Consider the following 18,140-nt stretch of genomic DNA (forward strand, 5'->3'; position numbering starts at 1 on the left):
CTTACAACATCAATACAAAGCAGACAAGTAATGAGAATAAAGAAAATATCAATCAGGGGATTATTAGTTGATCCAATAGTATATTCTCCAAACTAACATCACAAGAACTATATGGAAGACAGTAAGGAGAATTACTGATGAGATCTTGGGAGTTAAAGGGTTAAGAGAAGTTCTCAAATTATTGTATTTTATACAGAAATTTATTTTCATCTCCAAACAATATAAATGTATTAAACACACACCTCTAATAAACTGATAGAAATGGTGATCTGTGGCCTAGATACAGTTAATATATCTGTTATGAGGTTATAGTCATGGCCATATTGACTTGTCTGAACAAATTTAGATTCTTGAAATGTGTATTGTACAGCTGTATGTGACAAAGTGAAGAACATTTTGATAACAGGGAGTTTTATTTTATAAACAGGTTTGATGGTGTCTCAGCTCTAGATGTGTTTAGAATCATTGTCCCAGATGTGGTGGTTGTAGCTGTATCTATAACATGTGTTGTCTGTTGCCGAGGGTTAGTGGACTCCTCTTCTCTCCACTCAACAACACCACAGCGTATTAGGATAACATCTGACTCTTCCTCATGGGATAATGTGATGCCATATTTTATTGCTGTTATGCTACTTTCTGGTGGAATAATGCTTCCATCTCTAGCCTCTGCAATATACTTTTTAATGTTCCTGATCTTGGGAACAATGTGGGCATGCCATAAGGCAGTTAGACTACGACGCAAGAAAGCATTTGCTTCTGTTAGAATTGCTCTGATGGTTTACTCTGGTGTGCATGTTTTGACTTTCTACATGTACCAGTTCCAATTTTTTCAAGATGTTCTTCCACCTGAAAGTTTACTTGCCAGGTAAGATAACTAAAACATCCATAATGACCTGCACACTCTGTCAGAGAGCCTGAAAGTAGGCTGTTAATGATCACTAAACCAAATCAGTGACATCTAGTACTGGTATACAATAATGTAAAACAAAGGTACTTAACAGTGGATACTGTTTTAACCCTTTAACTCTTAGAAGTGATTAACATGTAACTCCTCCCTAAAATGTCCGTACATTATCTGGCAAACAGGTAATGAGAATACCCAAACTTATCAGGTAGAACTATGACAAATTCTTGTCACTAATTTACATGAAAATGGGTCTCAACTGGAGGAGAATTAGCAGTTATTGGGAATTAAAGGGATAAATACATGTACAGCTGTAATTTAGAGAACAACTTGTAAAGAAGTAAATTTCATTTGACCTGTGGATTAAAGTCAAGTGAGAAGTGGTTCTCACCAGTGGACTGCAGCTATCAAGAAATAAAGAGAAGAAAAAGAAGCCCCCCCCCCCCCCAAAAAAAAAAAAAAAATCAGGTTTTCATGGGATTCAAACATGTGCCTGCCATATTCTTGTTGGCTACATGCAACCTTACATTAGTGTTAAACCAAATGTTTGTTGATCCCTGTGTAAATTGATGCATTACATTTTATTTGTTTTTGTTTTCTTATAGACTATTTGGCCTTGTGGGAATAATATACACTGACTGTAGTGCTCCTTTAGCACTTCATGTAAGACCTTACTTGGACTGGCCTCAGTGTGCATCTCCTGGGGTGATCTTGGCACTTTATTGGCTTTTAGCAACAGAGACACGATATTACTTTATTCGTGTAAGCAACATTGTTTTTGTGTGTGAATTGTCATTTTAGAGCTTTATTTTTGTATTGAAAATTTTGAATTTTCCTTTCTCTGACATTTCTACATTCTGATCAGAAATTATCTTGAAATGTATCCTGGTGATAACACCAGCTTAGGTTGTCAAGATGTAGGCCACTGTTGCCAAGACTCCTTTTTAAGAGCTATTTTTATTAAGATGACGATATGACAGCACAATCAACTGTTACTCTGGAGTTCAAACCACTTCCAATACTGTACATCTACTTCTTTTTTTGTTCTGTCTTAATGCACTTTGCATGCTTTATCATCATAATTTTTATCAGATTCTAGTGGCTCATTCTATGTCTACTAAAATTTTCTTGCTTGGCTTTCACTATTGTATTCATTACTTTTAACAGTTTTATTTGGTTTTTCATTCAGTAGAGAGGTAATTAACAAAGTTCTTACTGATTATTTGAATATTTTTGGTTTTATAATGAACAGGAAAATGGATCAAGATATGAAAGGCAAACACATTGGTGGGACCCCAGGACCTGGCCCCAGACCTACTCAGCTGAGAGACAGGTAACAGCCTTTCAGAGTGAATCTTAGAAATAAGTTCTTTATGTAAGCTGTGATTAAATTAATAATATCCACGATTAGCTACAATTGATTGTAGTGTGGGAATTGGTGCATTAAAAAGTTTCAGATCATTACTATAAGAAGGTTCTAGGGATAGAAAATGTACATCATTAACCAAACATTATGATAATCACTTTGTGGGGCATTATGGTTTATTTTGTAGGTCAAAATGGAGATTTTGGCTTTAGCCTACTGGCACCTTTACAAGACTGTTTACACTGTTCTTGTTTTCTTGCCTTCAAGAGTGATAACCATAGCAATATAGTTTCCTTGGACAAAAATGTATCAAGGGCCCTTTTCAGAACTCATTTTAACCCTTGCCTCTGGGTTAAAGTTGTTCTGAGTGGAGCCCAAAACATATTATACCCACAAACATTAAGTTTTGATTTGACTATTACTCATCAACAAATGAATATTCATGTAAACTGCAGCTGTTTTTTATCACTGAAGAAAGAAAAGATTTGCATGAAATTGATGTGGTGTTTATGTTAAATGTTCACCTCCATTCCATAGTCCCTAATGGTAGGGGGCCAAACCAACTACAATACTTTGGGACCTGTTCCTGAGAGCATTGTCACTGAGGAGCCAGTCCAACCAATTCAGGAGCCTTATGAATATCCAGGAGTGCAGGGAACTCTGGGAAGCATCATGATGTTCCTCATGAGACAAAGCTACATTGCAGCTCTTATTATTATGATGGTAAGTTTCAATCATAGATTGACTTCTGTGTAGTGACTCTCGTATGTATTTTTTTCATTACATCTCCTAGTCAGTATACATGTGCACTATGATTGGTCAATTCAGCAGGCTGCGTTTAGCTATTACAGTGGAGCTTGCTAAATTCAATATTATGTTTCAGTTGAAATCTCCACCCTCTATCTGAATCCAGGAATAAAACAAATATCTTACTAACTTAGTTCAAGGTCTTTACTGTAAATTACAGAACTTTGGGTTTTCCCTCTGCATTTGTGACCCAAGTGCTTTTGTGATCTGGCCATAAATCTTTGAGGAAAAAAATCAGGCAGTAATTTACTGTATAGACCTCAGACGTGGTTAGTAATAGTTTTGTAGAGTGACTCTTTGCTGATATCTTTTTAATGTTAGCCAAGATTATATTGAGTTGGTGATTTCTAAAGAAAACCAGTTTCCCGCTTGGTGGACAAGTAAATCAATTCATACTCATGGCAAAAGTTGTTACAAGCTGAAAAATGGGCATTAGACTTTCTTTTTTAAATGACTGTAAATTTTGTCTCGCTGTGATGCTTAACCCTTTAACTCCCAAGATCTTAATTATTTAATAATTCTCCTTACTGTCTGCCATACAGTTCTTGTGATGTTAATTTGGAGAATTTGTTATGGGATCGATTTATAGTCCCCTATTTGATATTTTTCTTCATTCTCATCACTTGTCTGCTTGATATTGTATTGATATTGTAAGGAGGAATTCTGTCTTGGTCACTCTTAGGAGTTAAAGGGTTATTTGAGAAAGAGGGCACTGGGGAGAGTGGAGAAAGGAGAAAGGGCTCATGGGACCATGCATCACTATTTGAGTGAGGAGGTTCTGACATTTCCAAGATTGTCAGTTTAGATAATGATTTTTTTGAAGCTGATGGTAAGAAATTGTATTAGATATACCATAGGTATTTTGTTTGCCTCACAAGTGTGTGCTCTGCCCCCAAAGTTTGGTTTCCAGGAGAGTTTAAATGATCATATTCAGTGGGGGTTATCACATTATTTTAAGCAGTGCACATTTTTAATTTTATATTTGTCCTGGTCCAAAGGCCTGGAGTATTACCTACCATTCTTGGTTGACATTTGTCCTCCTATTGTGGGCGTGTCTTATCTGGATTACTCCATTTGCACGTTGGTTCTGTATGGTTTCATCGCCGGGACTTGTCATCTATGCTGAGTTACTTCTTCTTGTACAATATGTTTATGGCCTTCAGCTCACCGATGATGAGCTGCCACTTCAAGATCCTACAGGAACATTTGATTATTCTGAACTTGGGCTGAAGAAGTGGGAGTTCCCATGTTTGCACCTTGGTGCTCAGGCAAGATTTTCACTTTCAGTAACATCATTTGAAGCCAGTGATGTGATATTTTTTAAAATATCTATAATAAATGGATTCTAGTTTGCCTTGTGCTTTTTGTGTGTGCATCCAATCACAGGTAATATAAAAATTTGGTGAGGAAAAAAAGTGGCTTGGAATTCAATAGGGAAGGGTGTCACTGATGTTCTTGGCACATTCATTTCCTCTATGATCTAAAACTGAACTTGCATGTGGAAAAATTGAAAAGACACTTGTCTTTCACAATTACCATGCTATATTGCATAATAATTCAGGAGTGGTCAGTCTTATTTATTTTTGCATCGTTGTTGGTGAAAATCAATATCAGACAACAACTTGGCAACACAATTTATTAAAATGGTTATTTATTATATAGATACCGATGAAATACCAGGATTTTTCCTTTTACTAAAAAATTATATCTTCATTTTGCTCAGTGAAGATACTATTTTTATCTTTCACGTGTGAGGATATTGGTGTTGCCATGGTTACTAAATGATTAGCCAATTACAAGAGAGCTTCCTGCTCAGGCGTGCAGCCGGTTCTTTGAAAATTAAAAAATAGTTGTCTTTTATGAAGGAATTTCATCAGTATCTATAAAATAAACAGAACATTACATCGCCGCTTGGGGATATGAATTTTATCTTCTCATGCTGAAAGTATCTCTTTCAGCAGGAGAAGATAAAATTCGTATCCCCACACAGCCATGTAATATCCTCTATCTATCCACCAACAATTTCAAAAATTTTACCTGCAAAATGTCAATTCCAGTTTAAGTTAAAATTTTTGCTCTGGTTTGCAAGGGCATGTCCTTTTAGAGCTTCATTTGCACTACACTGTTAAACTGTAGAAGTACTATCACACATAACATTGCCTTTATTTGAAAGTGGGTTTCAATTGAAGTTTTTTTTTCATTTCCCTCAGACTCTCTTTACTTGGGTGTTTTGGGTGACATTGAGACAGCATATCAGAGAGAAGAAAATGAAAAGAAGGGAGAGAGAAAATGAAGAATCTATGCCACTGAGAAACCTGGCTCATCCATTTTTAAGGGCACTTCGAAAGATGTGTAAGTATATTGTAGAGACAAAAATTAGAATGAAAAAATGATAAAGCAAAATTTATATAAAAAGTGTTTTACTGAATGAAACATTACCTTGGAAGGAACAATTTATATGGTACAGCTCACTTACCATTTGACATAACGAAAAGACTAAATTAAACTATAAATTTAAAGCACTGGTCAGTCTTCACATTTATCATTAGTTAATGTCAACCTTTAAAAGATGAGTTCCTAGCCAGGATCTAAATCTGCAAATTAAATCTTTTCATCGATATGAAGGTGTAAGGGTAGACTATTTAACGCATGGAAGTCATCAGTGATTGATTAAAAATGGTCATTAAACACTTCTTTAGTTATATGATAAACATCAGGTTTGGATTTTTGCCAATCCAAGCACATATGAAATAAAATTACATTAATGATAATAATTTTTTTTTTTAAAAAATGTAAAATTTTCTTTGGTTATTTTTCTAAAGCCTCCATGGAACCATCCTCCTCCTCAGGTAATGTGTAAATGAATGAACTAAATGTAACCTAATACATACATATATATATATATATATATATATATATTTTAAGAAAATGAATAAAGGGGGTAAGTTTCTAAAGAAACTGGGATGCTGCATTGGTGGGATAGCAGAACAAGGTAGCTTGGTGTTATCATCTGAGTTGAATAACGTAAATTGAACTGTGGTGAGAGTTTAAAAGCTGACATTTGGAGCATCAGCCCTTCATCAAAGGAAATGACAAAGGGCTAGTGCTGGAAATGTCAGCTTTCTATTTCTAAAGCCTTTAACTCCCAGATCAAATTTGTAATTCTCTTTACTGTCAACCATACAGTTCTTATAATGTTAGTTCAGAGAACTTAGTATTGGATCAACTAATTATCCCTAAATTGATATTTTTCTTAATTCTCGTCACTTCTTTGGTTGATATTGTATAGCTATTGTAAGGAGAAATTCTGTCTTGGTCACTCATGGGAGTTAAAGGGTTAATGAAGGCCAATTTATGTTATCACCTCAGTTGATAATACCAAATTACCATGTTTATACCTAGTTACAGTTTTATGATAAAGTATAAATCAACCATTATCTTTTGTATATAATCTTTAATCTCTAGTCATTAAGTCTAATTATTACCCAATTAGAGAGAAATAAGTAAATGAGTGAATACATGACGTAAATGAACAATTAAAAAATAATTCAATCCTAAAATCAATGAATAAACTAGTGATACTTGCCCTTTAACTTTCAATAACTGTAAAGAAGATTTTGGCAATTTAATTTTCTTAAAGTCTTTTAAAAACTTTCCTGTGATTGCAATCTGTATAATAAAGTGAATTGATGATAATTGTTTAAATTTAGTTGCAGAACTAATCTTATCTATGTAAGTTCAAAGCTCAAACATGTTTTATGTGCAAGTGCATATGTTTATTTCTTATCATACATTTTAGTGTGAAATGAAAAAAGTTTTAAAAGCATGATATCTGTTCACCTTTTGAGGACTTTGACATTGCCCTCTTTTCTAATACCTATCAATATATAATCAAGAATCTTATTACTCTTGAAGTGACTGAAAAGAATGAGCAGACTACCCCTCTAATACAGCTCACAGCATAATTATTTTAGTTTCCTAAACTGAATTGAATTCTTCACCATTTTCATATTTGTCTATTTGGCTACTCCACTTGTCTTGTTTTCTTTTCTTGATCAATAAAACCACTTAATGTGCAAGTATTTGTACGTTATCTGACAGGTGTATTTAATGTTAGAAACAATAGAGTTACCTTAAGCAGTAGTTTTGCCAATTATTGATGATGATACAAACATTATTTATTTTTTCAGCTGTTGGTTCAGAGGAAGGTGATTCTTTGGATCCTAAAGCATCAGATGATGCCAAAGCACTCATGATGTGGGTAAAATCAGTACTTGCTAAGTACTGGATCTTACTATGCTGTGGTGCATTCCTATTGGTTGGTTTGCAGAATGAGGTGTCAGTCTATCAGATTGGATACATGGCAATATTCCTCTTCATATTAATTTGTTATCAGGTGAGTAGATCATACATATGTATCAATTATTTTTCAGGATACCAAATATATTTATATATATATATATATTGAAAGTGTTGAACAGAGGAGCTCAGAAAATCAGTGGTGAAGCAGAAAGAGGATTTGCAGGGACTGTCAGTTTTTTTACTTGATTTGTAGCCGCTGGCTTTGACGACCCAGCGTCTATATTTATTTTAGGCACCTTAAAAAATGACTGCTACGGACGTTACTAGATCTCCAATATAACTTTGGTGGGGGTGATGTAGTTATTTGCCAAACAAACTGAATGAGGACATAAAGGCAAATAATACAATAGGTGACCCACAGCCATTTATCCCAGAAAAATCTACCAGCCCTAAAAACTTTATGTAGTTTCATACAGATGTCCATACAGTACAGTTCATCACAATGACCTGTTTGTGCGGAACAGTACTCCAGTGGAAGCCTGTAGATGGAAAGCGTTTTATGAATGCGTTATGTTGTTGTTGAATTTTATTCTTGGTTTACATATTGCTTTTCCTTGTCAGTGGGTGTGGGAGACGCGTCGGCCGAATTGGTAGTGCGCTAGACTCCGGGTCGAGAGGTCTGGGTTCAAGACCTGGTCAGGTCATTGTGTTGTATTCTTGGGCAAAATACTAAATTCTCACAGTGCCTCTCTCTACCCAGGAGTAGAAATGGGTACTGAAGAATTGTCAGGGAACCCTGGTAAAATACTGGGAGGTAACCTTGCGATGGAGTAGGATCCCATCCAGAGGGGGAGTCGTAATACTCTTAGTAGCCTCATGCTACATTTTATAGGGAAGCCGGGATAGGCTCTGGCTGGGTGGGACACTGGGCTCGAGTACAGAATTTACCTTACCATAGATTTAATCACCAAGCATGAATGAATTAACAAGTCAATGTTGTTGTTTTTTTGTTGTTGAAGATATCCATTGGTACGTGGCGATTAATCCTTCGTCCCCTGTGGTGGGTGATGGTCATTTATTCAATTTGCATCTTGTTACTTATCTACACTTACCAGTTTGACAACATGCCAGTTTACTGGCACAATGCTACTGGACTATCAGACCAATGGTAAGTACAAACCTGCTGGCTCGTCTCCACAAGAAATGTCTCAACTCAATCATCTTGTCATTCGTTTTTGTTTCGTAAGATCTTGTTTTCAGTAATGTGACTTTTGTGTTATACAAAATGCCCCTTGAAAAAGAATTTTTGGCAATGCTATACGACTTGTGTTTTAAAACTGACAATTAATATGCATAAATTTATCCATAATACAGTTCTACGGAGACAATCTTTAACAAAGGCTGATCGGTTTCCAAATTGGTATTGAAAATTTAAAAGCGTTCATGATTTATTTCCAATAGCAAATTGTTCCTCCCACCTGACGGCAAATTTTCCGTCTTTAGCACTTCAGCTCTTTTTTCTTTCTTTCTTTTACCAATGAGTTTCTTTCCTTAACCAAAATTTGCAGTGTGAACAGGGTGCATAATAGTTTTAAAAGGAACGTTTTCCGTAGATTATGATTTTTGTTTGCTGCGTTGTTCGCCAAGAGTTAACTTTTGCATGAATTACGATCGTCATCCTGTTTGTTTACAGGTTATACAACCTTGGGCTTCGTCAACATACAAAAGCCAGCCTTCTGTTAGAACTTCTCACTCCTACCGCCTTTTCAATCATCATTGTTATACAACTTCATTTCTTCCATCGTCCATTTCTGGCCATGATTGATCTAAAAGTGCGAAATAACTCTACCGTGCACCAGTCCTCCGCCAGGGGAGCTGTTGACCCGCACGTCCCACCACCTACGTCTCAACAAGATGGTGCTGGGCCAGTAGGCACTGCACGAGGGACTAGGCCGATTACCCAAAAGTCTCTGTTAGTTGTGGCACTTATCAGGATAGTGAATTTTTACAATGATCTGACTGTGTTTCTTTGGAGAGTAGGAGAGCTACACATGTTGAAACTTGTCAATTTGACGCTGATTTGCGTGGTGCTTCATCAGGTTAGATTAATGTCACTTTCAATATCATGCTAATTGTAACGTTAGGAGCACGTCTTTTTTGCGATTTATTTTATGTTGCCGTCAGTTATCATCACAGCGGGTATCTGGGAGGAGAAACAAACAAAGTGGATCGAGATCCTCCAATCACAACTTGAAAAAATCACCCTTAAAACCCTCTGAAACGTGGCAATGATATTCGGAAAGTAAGCGACACGTCTGAGGGACATGATCTACATCTCCATAGTTCGCACGCTTACAAAAAGTGCTGGAATTTAGGCAACCAATCAAATCAAAGGCAAACGTGCGCTAAAGCTTTTAATAGGTCTTAGTCAATGGGTCAGTCGTTTGTTCAGTCGTCCGGTCTGTCTGCCTGTTTGTCTGGTAGTCAATTGACTAGTTAGGCTCTCAGCCGGTTTTTCTTGCCAACCAGATACCCATTCGGTGAAATAAGTAACGGAGGATTTTGAATAATACACTTTCTTTTTGAAGAGCATTATTAAAAATTGTTACACTTAATGGTTGATCTGCTGGTTTATGCAGTTTCATTTTTTAAGGCTTGTAGAATACGAATACTATTTGTGTCTTTGAGGACTAATTTATTCATCGATGTGTCATTCTCTTTTAGGTCTGTGCTATCAACGCAGTAATTATTATTCTGCTTGGTATCTCTATGCCGTCACATCTTCTCCAGAGGGCCTTATCTTACTGTTTTCTGATCTGGAGCTCGCTTGTTATTCTAAGTAAAATGATTTATCAGCTGAGATTTGTACAAGCCGATTTATTTCAACACAACTGCACAGACCAGGTAAGTCTCGGGGAGTATTTATGCCTGAGTGTTAGAAATAGTCACGACAAAGTAGACCAGCAGAACAAGCCCAGTGGAAACTAAAATTTATTAGACACTAGTGCTGTGTAGCCATCGATAAACGGGGTGAAATAAACCATACGCGCGCGCGCACTCACACAAAATAAAACCTTAAAAGGAAAACAGGAAAAAAACACCGAAAACAAGACAAAACAAAAATAATTAAGAGCGATTCGCAACAGATTTTGCCCACGTTCACAAAGTAAGCCACAGAGCGCAGTTAACTCCCTCTCAACTAATATTTTAAATCACGTTTGAAAGTAGCGAATGCGATCTGACGCCGAATCAAGCTGGGAGCATCATTATTATTTTCGTTGCAACGAACAGAGCAGAGTGTCACTGTCACGAAAAGAAAAGGCTAAGATGCGCGAACATGCGCGAAAGTGTGGGCGCGAGAAACAAAGAGGGCAGGCTAAGAATAGAAATTGAAAAGCAGTTTCTTTGACCGGCAACAACAAACATCGTTTGTCGCTGGCGCTTCAACTCTTCTCTTTTGGCCAATAGGTTGGAACGGGCTCTGCTATATTTTGAGAAATCTTCTCAGTATGTTTGTTGAGTATAGCGGGAATGAGTCAGTCTGGCTTTAAGTAGAGCTAGCAGAGATTTGAAAAGTCATATTTTGATCGTTTTATCATTCTCCTTTCTTTGTCCTCAGACCTTGCCTCGTCCGTCCTCTTTTAATCATTTTATCAACAATGCATTGTGGGTTGGCTTTTACAAGACAGATAACATCTCGGAAGACATAAAGGTATTGAAAACATTTCTATCTTTTTATCCAATGTATTGCGTATTACACGTTACGTGAATGGTCATTCCTTGTGATCTATCTATCTTTTCATCCACTGAACTGATTATTACGCTTTCTGTGATTAGTTGTAGCCTGTGATCCTGTGATTTACCAGAGTGCAGACACGCGGTTGACATTTGAGCAAAACTGTTTTCTCTTTTTTGTCCTTTTCACGAGAGTCTTAAAGTTTTTTTTTCACTTTTTAGTTTTATTTTATTTTATTTGTTTTTTTTGTAGGGATACCTGCTGATCGTGATAGTTATTGTTTTACATGCTGTCATTAAACATCATCAGGTAGGCGATTTGGTTCCATTTGAAGAACATCAGTTTCCTTCGTTGTTGTCGATATTCGTTAGCTGTTGTAACTAGGTTTATTTTTTCGTTGTTGTCCTGTGCTTATGCATGTAGACTTAATTAACCACTCCCCAAATGGAGATTTTGAAGGCCAATACCAGTGAATGAATGATGAATTAACAAACAAAGTGTTTAAAAATCTCAGCTGGCTAGAGGGAGACCAGTTGGCTGTATACAAACAACCAAGAACCAATCCAGTGAGTAGCAGGGTGGGGGGCTTGAACCCCGTGGGCACCGGATTACAAGCCTAGCGCCCTAACCACTCAACCACACTGCTTCTGGAGAGTCTTTACAGTCTCTTTTTTTAGCTAACCTGCTGAAAACGATCATCTCTTAAACGTTCTTAATCAAAATTTTTTCCCCGTCGTTTTATTTATCGACAGAAACTTTACCGTTGGAGAAATAATTTGAAAGAACCAGATGTCGGAATATTGTTTCCGGGAATAACACGACCAGATGCTGATGAGGGAATTGTAGATTGTATCAAGTATTTGTTTAACAAGTTTTTCTTCCATTTTGGTTGGGAGGTAAGCTTACATTAATCCTTATTATGATTATTAGATGACGAAAAACTAAAAGTGATTGTAATTGTAGGATGCTCAGTTTCTACGATACATTCAATGAATTATTAATAATCTTTTTGATGCCCCCAACAATCTTGCTTAACCTGCATCATGGTTTTTGTTTTACTGACACACAAACAATCAAGAGAATGAAATCTCTTGATACAACGAGAGAATAGTTTATGATGTTTTGATTCAATGTTTATGTTGTAGTTCAGTTTTATCCTTGATTCAAATTTTATTTTCCTTTGTTTCAAACTCATTATCATACATTACAATACCCAAAAACAAAAGGAGATAAAATTTGAACCAAGGTTAAAATTGAACCAAAACACATACATACACAAGATTATTATCGAAGCCCTCTTAGTCAAACACCATGCTACTCCCATACCAAACCTAAGTTAACCAAACTCCGACTAGGAAGTCAATCCCAATTAAAATGGAGTACTCATCTCCAACCGAAAAAGAAAAAAATAGGACTGTATAAGAATCATAGTTTAAACTAAATCATGGGTTATGTCATATTTAGTTACTACGGTAGTCTGGCGCGTGAGAAGTTCGCCATATCAGTCAGGTACCCCTCCACTTTCCGATAACGTGACAACGTCTGCCTAAAAAGCAAAACTACCTTTTTCATCAATTTGGTTATTAAACTGACTGACATAGCCTTTAAACTGGTTCTCAAAACGCTTTACAAGCCAGGGGTGGGAAAGTAAACGAATGAACTGATGCTAACATTTGCACCATATTGTAAAGGCATCGTATTCAGTCGGCGTCGAACGTTAGTTTTTCCCAATTCCTCCACTTCCCCCCAACACCTTCACATGCATTGTTTTAGTGGTGTCTGATGCTGTATTTCACAATTTAGTCACCTGTGCTGTAACTCGCGTCTTAAAGACTGCGTACTGCTACTCTTCGTCAAGTGATGAGATCGATTGGTTACTCGTCACTGTATCGGATGTTAGGCTGAGTAGAGGTTGTTAGAAATGACTGGCTATCCTCTCACCGTTTTCAGGTTTGCTTAGTTATGATCGTAATAAACATGGCTGTTCGTTGTGACATCACGTCAGTGGTATATGCCATTTGGCTAGGGACATTTTTGGTACTGGGCCGACAGAACTGCTCGATAGTGTGGCCTGTTTATGTGGGCTTCTTGGCAGTGCTCCTACCTCTGCAGTATCTCCTGGTGTTGGGATGGCCTCCTGCACTATGCCTGGGTATGAAACATCGTTCTTTTGATCAAAGTTTTAACTTTATCGACGGATTACTTGTATCGGTTTGTAGTGCTTCCCTCAGTTCGTGTAATACCTGTTTTGTGTTTTTACTGGTAATCCTTCAGCTGCTCTCTAAACATTTACCCGGCGGGCTGTATCCTTTTTTTAAATCTCTGTTTGGATTTATGTTCATCCAGAGCTGTAGTGTGAGAACTGCAATAAAGCACAATGAACCTGGTAATGGACTAACTCAGGAAGGATTTCTCTGTAGCTCAGTGGCAGGACACCGCAACGCAGAATTTGAATATTTCTGTCAAGATCGCGCTCATTTTGCTTTATTAAGCTATTGCTGAAGATTTCTCTCCGTGTACATAAACAAGTTTCTAACCATAACCATATTTATCCTCCCGGCGTAGCTTATCCCTGGACCAATGCGTTGAAGCCTAACCTCGTTCACTGGCTGTATTTAACCGATGTGAAGCTCCCACCCGACCCTAAGCTTCTTTTAGGTAAGTCCTGTGACCTCAAGTGAACTTTTTTGTCGTGTGTGACGTACCTTGACTGATCTTTCCTGTTACAATATTTTTGTTTTTGCTGAGAGTGAGAGGTTTTTTTTTATTGCAACTGATGCTACTCCTTTGAGGTTGACTGTCAGGTGGTTTCTATGCTTGGTGGCAAATGTCACGTGTTCTGACGCGAGGGACTTAAAAGTTTTCCTTGATTCTAATTGAGTGACTCTTGACTGATGATGGTTTTCTTTTTAGGTGATTTCTTCCAACTGCTATTCGCCTGTTGTCAAGAAAACGTGTTCTCTATGGAGCGTTTTAAACGATCAACTGAGCAAGCTTCTTCGGGTTCAGCTTTTAATTCCAACAGACGTGGAAGCCGCGGAAAAACTGTTACTCCTGACTTCATGTGGAATATAACTTGGCTTGACTTCGTTAAGGTAGACTTTGTAAACATCGGCGAAAATCAACAATTGACGTTCTCCTTCGTCACGAACAGTGTATTATGCTCTATCAGTCAAAGGAATACCACTATTTTCCGAGTCTTTGGTAACTCTTCGTATTTTATTTTCACACAGTGACTGACAGACAACATCAGTAGGAACGTTCTCCGTCCCACTTTTAGTTGTAAGAGACATTAATAATTCACCCGTCCTACCCTTACCCCTCCCCCTTCGGCACATTTGGCAGCCCAACTCAAGACATTACTTCTATCAAACCACGCCTCTCTCTACAGAAAGTAACTGGTAACTTTATCGTCGCAGGTGTTCGTATTTCAACACATGTACTGGGTGACTTTGGCCGTAGTATACATCACTGTTCAAAGCACCATCAGCATCTTCAATTTTGGTTTTATTTTGTGGTGTTTCTTCTTCTTGTGGCACGGCCAAGCGCTCTACCTTCAGCCGAGGACAAGACTATTCAGACTTTGGAAAATCTTCATAGGATACAATTATTTTACGCTTTTGGCTAAAGTTTGTTTACAGGTAAAAGACACTCATTTTATTTATGGAAAATTTACTTAAAGCACTCAATGCAAACCTTGTAATACATTTTGAATGTTTTCCTAGATTTTATGATCGTGAGAAGTACATACCCGAAAAACACATTTTCGCTTCCTTCGTCACAAAGGTCAAGGATAAAATTTGCTCCCTGTGAATTTTTTCCCCTTCCTACCCTTGCACAATTTGAAGTATTGCTCGTTTGTGAACACTCTTAGGTCACCGAAATTTTCGTTATAGTATTTCCAACATTAAGAGGAGTAATGGAGATGACGCGACCTGTATGGTCGGTTTACATTCGTTCACAAATAAATGAAGGATATTTTGACCTTTAGGAATCACAAAAATAATGAACTGATCATCGTGGGTGAAGGGCAATGAAGGAAATTCAGGCTACGACAACACAGGTTCCCGTAAACCCCATCGACGTCTGACTACTCCTTCCACAGTTTGAAATTGTGGGTCATGTTTGAGGATCCGTTCGTATTTTTTTGTTTGTTTTGTCTCGCTTTATTGGTTAACTTTTTATTGCAGTTATTATATGCTGTTTTCAGCGAATTTTTCAGTAGACTGTGATCCAAGATTAACTACATCTTAACCTCTCGTGTCCTTATGATTTCTTTCAGCTTGTGTCTTGTGTGTATGTAGAATATGTGAAAAAGCACACCGGCTGCTGGGCGTTACAGTTATTGAGCTTGTACTGTTTGAGAGAAGGTGGATACAAGAACAACGTAGAAACCAAGAATGATCCTTGTGTGGCTCCTGATGATACGGGACTTGCTATGGACTGCGCATGCTTCACGTTCCTTGTCATACAGTATCGTGTATTCACATCAGATTATTTCAAGCACGTGGTGCGTGATCATAGAGAGCAGTCAGACATGGCCAGCAGGTCAGGAACGGCTAAAAATTCATGTCTCTTGCACTTCTAGAAGGGAGAGAACAGTTATGGCAGCAGCGAGAGCGCTCACATCTTCTTAGTGATACTGTCACAGGGATCTGCGCTGCGAACCCAGCCTTAAATTTCTACTTTTTCAATGAAACTCTTTCTCCTCCCTCCCTTTCAACCCTCCCTAAAAAGCATTACTCCAATTTCGATTTCTTTATGGATGCTCATCAATTCTTATACGATTTTACTCACAGTTAATGTGGATTTGTGAAATTTATATTTATATTACAATAACAGGTAAATCTGAAGTCTTTATTGCCGTGAATTAAAGTTATGGATGTATGTTTGTCTTCCTTAGGGGTGCTGAGTTAGTTAATGAACATGTTCGTGCTCAGTTAGATGCCGTGAGACGAGAAGACAAAGGGAAGATGGATAGAATCAGGAAATCGTAAGTTGAACGCTTGATAACCTGCTCCTGCTACATCGAGGTGTTAACCAGAATATTAGGTGCCGCACTGTGAAAGGGTTAACTTTCCACTGTGCATTTCAGCTTGGTGCCCCGTTATAACTGACAGTATTTTAATTTTGCTGTAACTTTTTTGTTTCAGGCTTCACAAGCTGAAACAGAAACTGGCCAAGTTGCACCCGGCAGGAATGCAGTACGAACCCCAGTCACACTATGAAGGTAACACTGTCTGTAATGCCACCGTTAGCTTTTCGCTCTTGGAAAACCTTTTGCTAGAGACTTAACGTACTCAGTGTCTTCTTCACGCGGTTTTCAAATCAAAAGAAATTTGTACAATTTTACGACAACCGCTGAAAGCTCAAAGCTACCAACCAATCGACGTTTTGATTTAATGCAGGGTCGTTAGTCTCTTTGTGAACCATTGCATCCGTTACAATCCGGCGTCGCACTTGGTTATAATTACCTCCGCCGGCAACCTGTTTTGAAGTATTTTACACGTAAATAAAATTGGCTCTGCATTGCTACTTGGTATAGATATGACATGGATCATTAATTTGGCTTGGTGTATATTTGCTCCATCATACACAAGCTTTTTTTTATTTTATTTTATTTTTATTTTTTTGGCTTCTTTTTCTTCGTATTTGGCTTATAGCGCTTGACATGTCTCGCTCTCGTTTCTCTCATCTTTTGCAGCAATTTACTCCGGCGATTACAAGTGGTTTGAAAGTGAATCAGAAGCAGAGTCCGAGGGTGAATCAGCGACGGGGAGTCCAACACATGACAGGAGTCACAGTCCCACTGAGGCAGAAAGAGGGCGAGGTGTAGCTGAGGAGACTGGAGACAAGGGTATGTCTCTTGTTTATTGAAAAAGGGAAAAGAAGGAAGGTTAAAGAAGGAAGAGAGAAGAAAAGTGACGAGAAAAAAAGCGTACTTTTCCGAAACGTCGAGATTTAAAATCAATTTCAACCCTGAAAAAATTACGAAGTTCAAGAAAGCAAGTTATGACATTATTAATGAGGTGTGAAAAACTTTCGAGATTTGGTTACATTTAGCCCAACACACGGCAATGACCATCTCTTTGATGAGGCCTCTTCATTAATCAGACCGCCTTTTAGTATTCCACATCAATTTTAGCTCAAGTGGTCACCCTGCCCTGTAACTAGGAACTTTTGCGAGGAATTTTCTTGCTTCCTCATTTTGCTAAAACAATTTTGATCACAGAGAAACCGAGCGAAGTTCCAGTAGAGGCCACAGGAGGGGCAGCCTGGGGTCGGAAGAGCTCTAGCAGTTCAATTGGCAATGAAGATGAATTCGTAGAAGTTTTCGTCCCGGAAGCAAGTAGCGATGACGGCCAGGCGGATGGGTTTGTCAACAAAATTAAAAAATGGTGGAGCTGGTTGTATTACTATATCGCCATATCTGTGGATAAAGTCATCGACTTATTAAATGACATCTCCAAAGACTACAGAGAGATCGCCGGTCAGCTTAAGAGAGAACAAAAAGAGAAGAGACATGAGAAGCTACGTCGTGCTAAGCTTGGTTACGGAAGTGCTCGCATTCGGTTCGGTGAAGCTTCGGATCCCGAAGCAGATACGAAGGTGCGCGTGAGAATAATTTTTTTCTTTCATATTGTAACTTACATTCAACCCTTTACGCCCAAATATCAGTATGCATATTCTCCATACTTATCTCCATACATTTCCAGAGGTGCTGGAAAGGAGAATTTGTTGATCGAGCTTTGTTAGTTGGTGTTCATTTCCTTTATTCTTGTGACCTCAATGTGTGATTCAGGGCTGATATTGTGACAAAAAAAAAATAGATGCTAGTCTCTGTTAGGGGCCAAAGGGTCAGCAAGATGGATTTTAATTTTACTAGAAACATGGTGTTAAGATTTCAGCCGCCTTCTAAGTCTCCCAGTCTATCGAGTGTTCGTAAGCAGAGAGAAATGCTCTGTAGCTGAGAGCTATGGCAGGCGGCTATATCTCAACTTTTTCGTGGTAAACATCCTCAAAGT

General features: G+C 37.9%; 1 protein-coding gene across 2 annotated transcripts in view; it reads left to right on the top strand.

Annotated features, from left to right (window-relative positions):
* Positions 1-18,140, top strand: part of LOC113684639 (piezo-type mechanosensitive ion channel component 1) — a 33,252-nt gene that overhangs the window by 3,779 nt on the left and 11,333 nt on the right. The window contains exons 5-27 of one of the 2 annotated variants that reach the window (XM_089201653.1): positions 428-865; positions 1,510-1,666; positions 2,157-2,237; positions 2,808-2,993; positions 4,076-4,345; positions 5,288-5,429; positions 5,900-5,926; positions 7,268-7,473; positions 8,399-8,547; positions 9,073-9,478; positions 10,104-10,283; positions 10,999-11,091; positions 11,368-11,424; positions 11,868-12,011; positions 13,066-13,267; positions 13,681-13,773; positions 14,029-14,210; positions 14,535-14,756; positions 15,398-15,663; positions 16,019-16,108; positions 16,269-16,345; positions 16,820-16,972; positions 17,348-17,724. In XM_089201653.1, the coding sequence (XP_089057779.1) occupies positions 428-865; positions 1,510-1,666; positions 2,157-2,237; positions 2,808-2,993; positions 4,076-4,345; positions 5,288-5,429; positions 5,900-5,926; positions 7,268-7,473; positions 8,399-8,547; positions 9,073-9,478; positions 10,104-10,283; positions 10,999-11,091; positions 11,368-11,424; positions 11,868-12,011; positions 13,066-13,267; positions 13,681-13,773; positions 14,029-14,210; positions 14,535-14,756; positions 15,398-15,663; positions 16,019-16,108; positions 16,269-16,345; positions 16,820-16,972; positions 17,348-17,724 (4,198 nt within the window). The remainder of the gene's footprint in view (positions 1-427; positions 866-1,509; positions 1,667-2,156; positions 2,238-2,807; positions 2,994-4,075; positions 4,346-5,287; positions 5,430-5,899; positions 5,927-7,267; positions 7,474-8,398; positions 8,548-9,072; positions 9,479-10,103; positions 10,284-10,998; positions 11,092-11,367; positions 11,425-11,867; positions 12,012-13,065; positions 13,268-13,680; positions 13,774-14,028; positions 14,211-14,534; positions 14,757-15,397; positions 15,664-16,018; positions 16,109-16,268; positions 16,346-16,819; positions 16,973-17,347; positions 17,725-18,140) is intronic. The other variant, XM_089201654.1, reaches the window with a different exon arrangement.

The sequence above is a fragment of the Pocillopora damicornis genome, chromosome 3, assembly GCF_964200805.1.
Source record: "Pocillopora damicornis chromosome 3, jaPocDami1.2, whole genome shotgun sequence".
NCBI classification, from domain to species: domain Eukaryota; kingdom Metazoa; phylum Cnidaria; class Anthozoa; order Scleractinia; family Pocilloporidae; genus Pocillopora; species Pocillopora damicornis.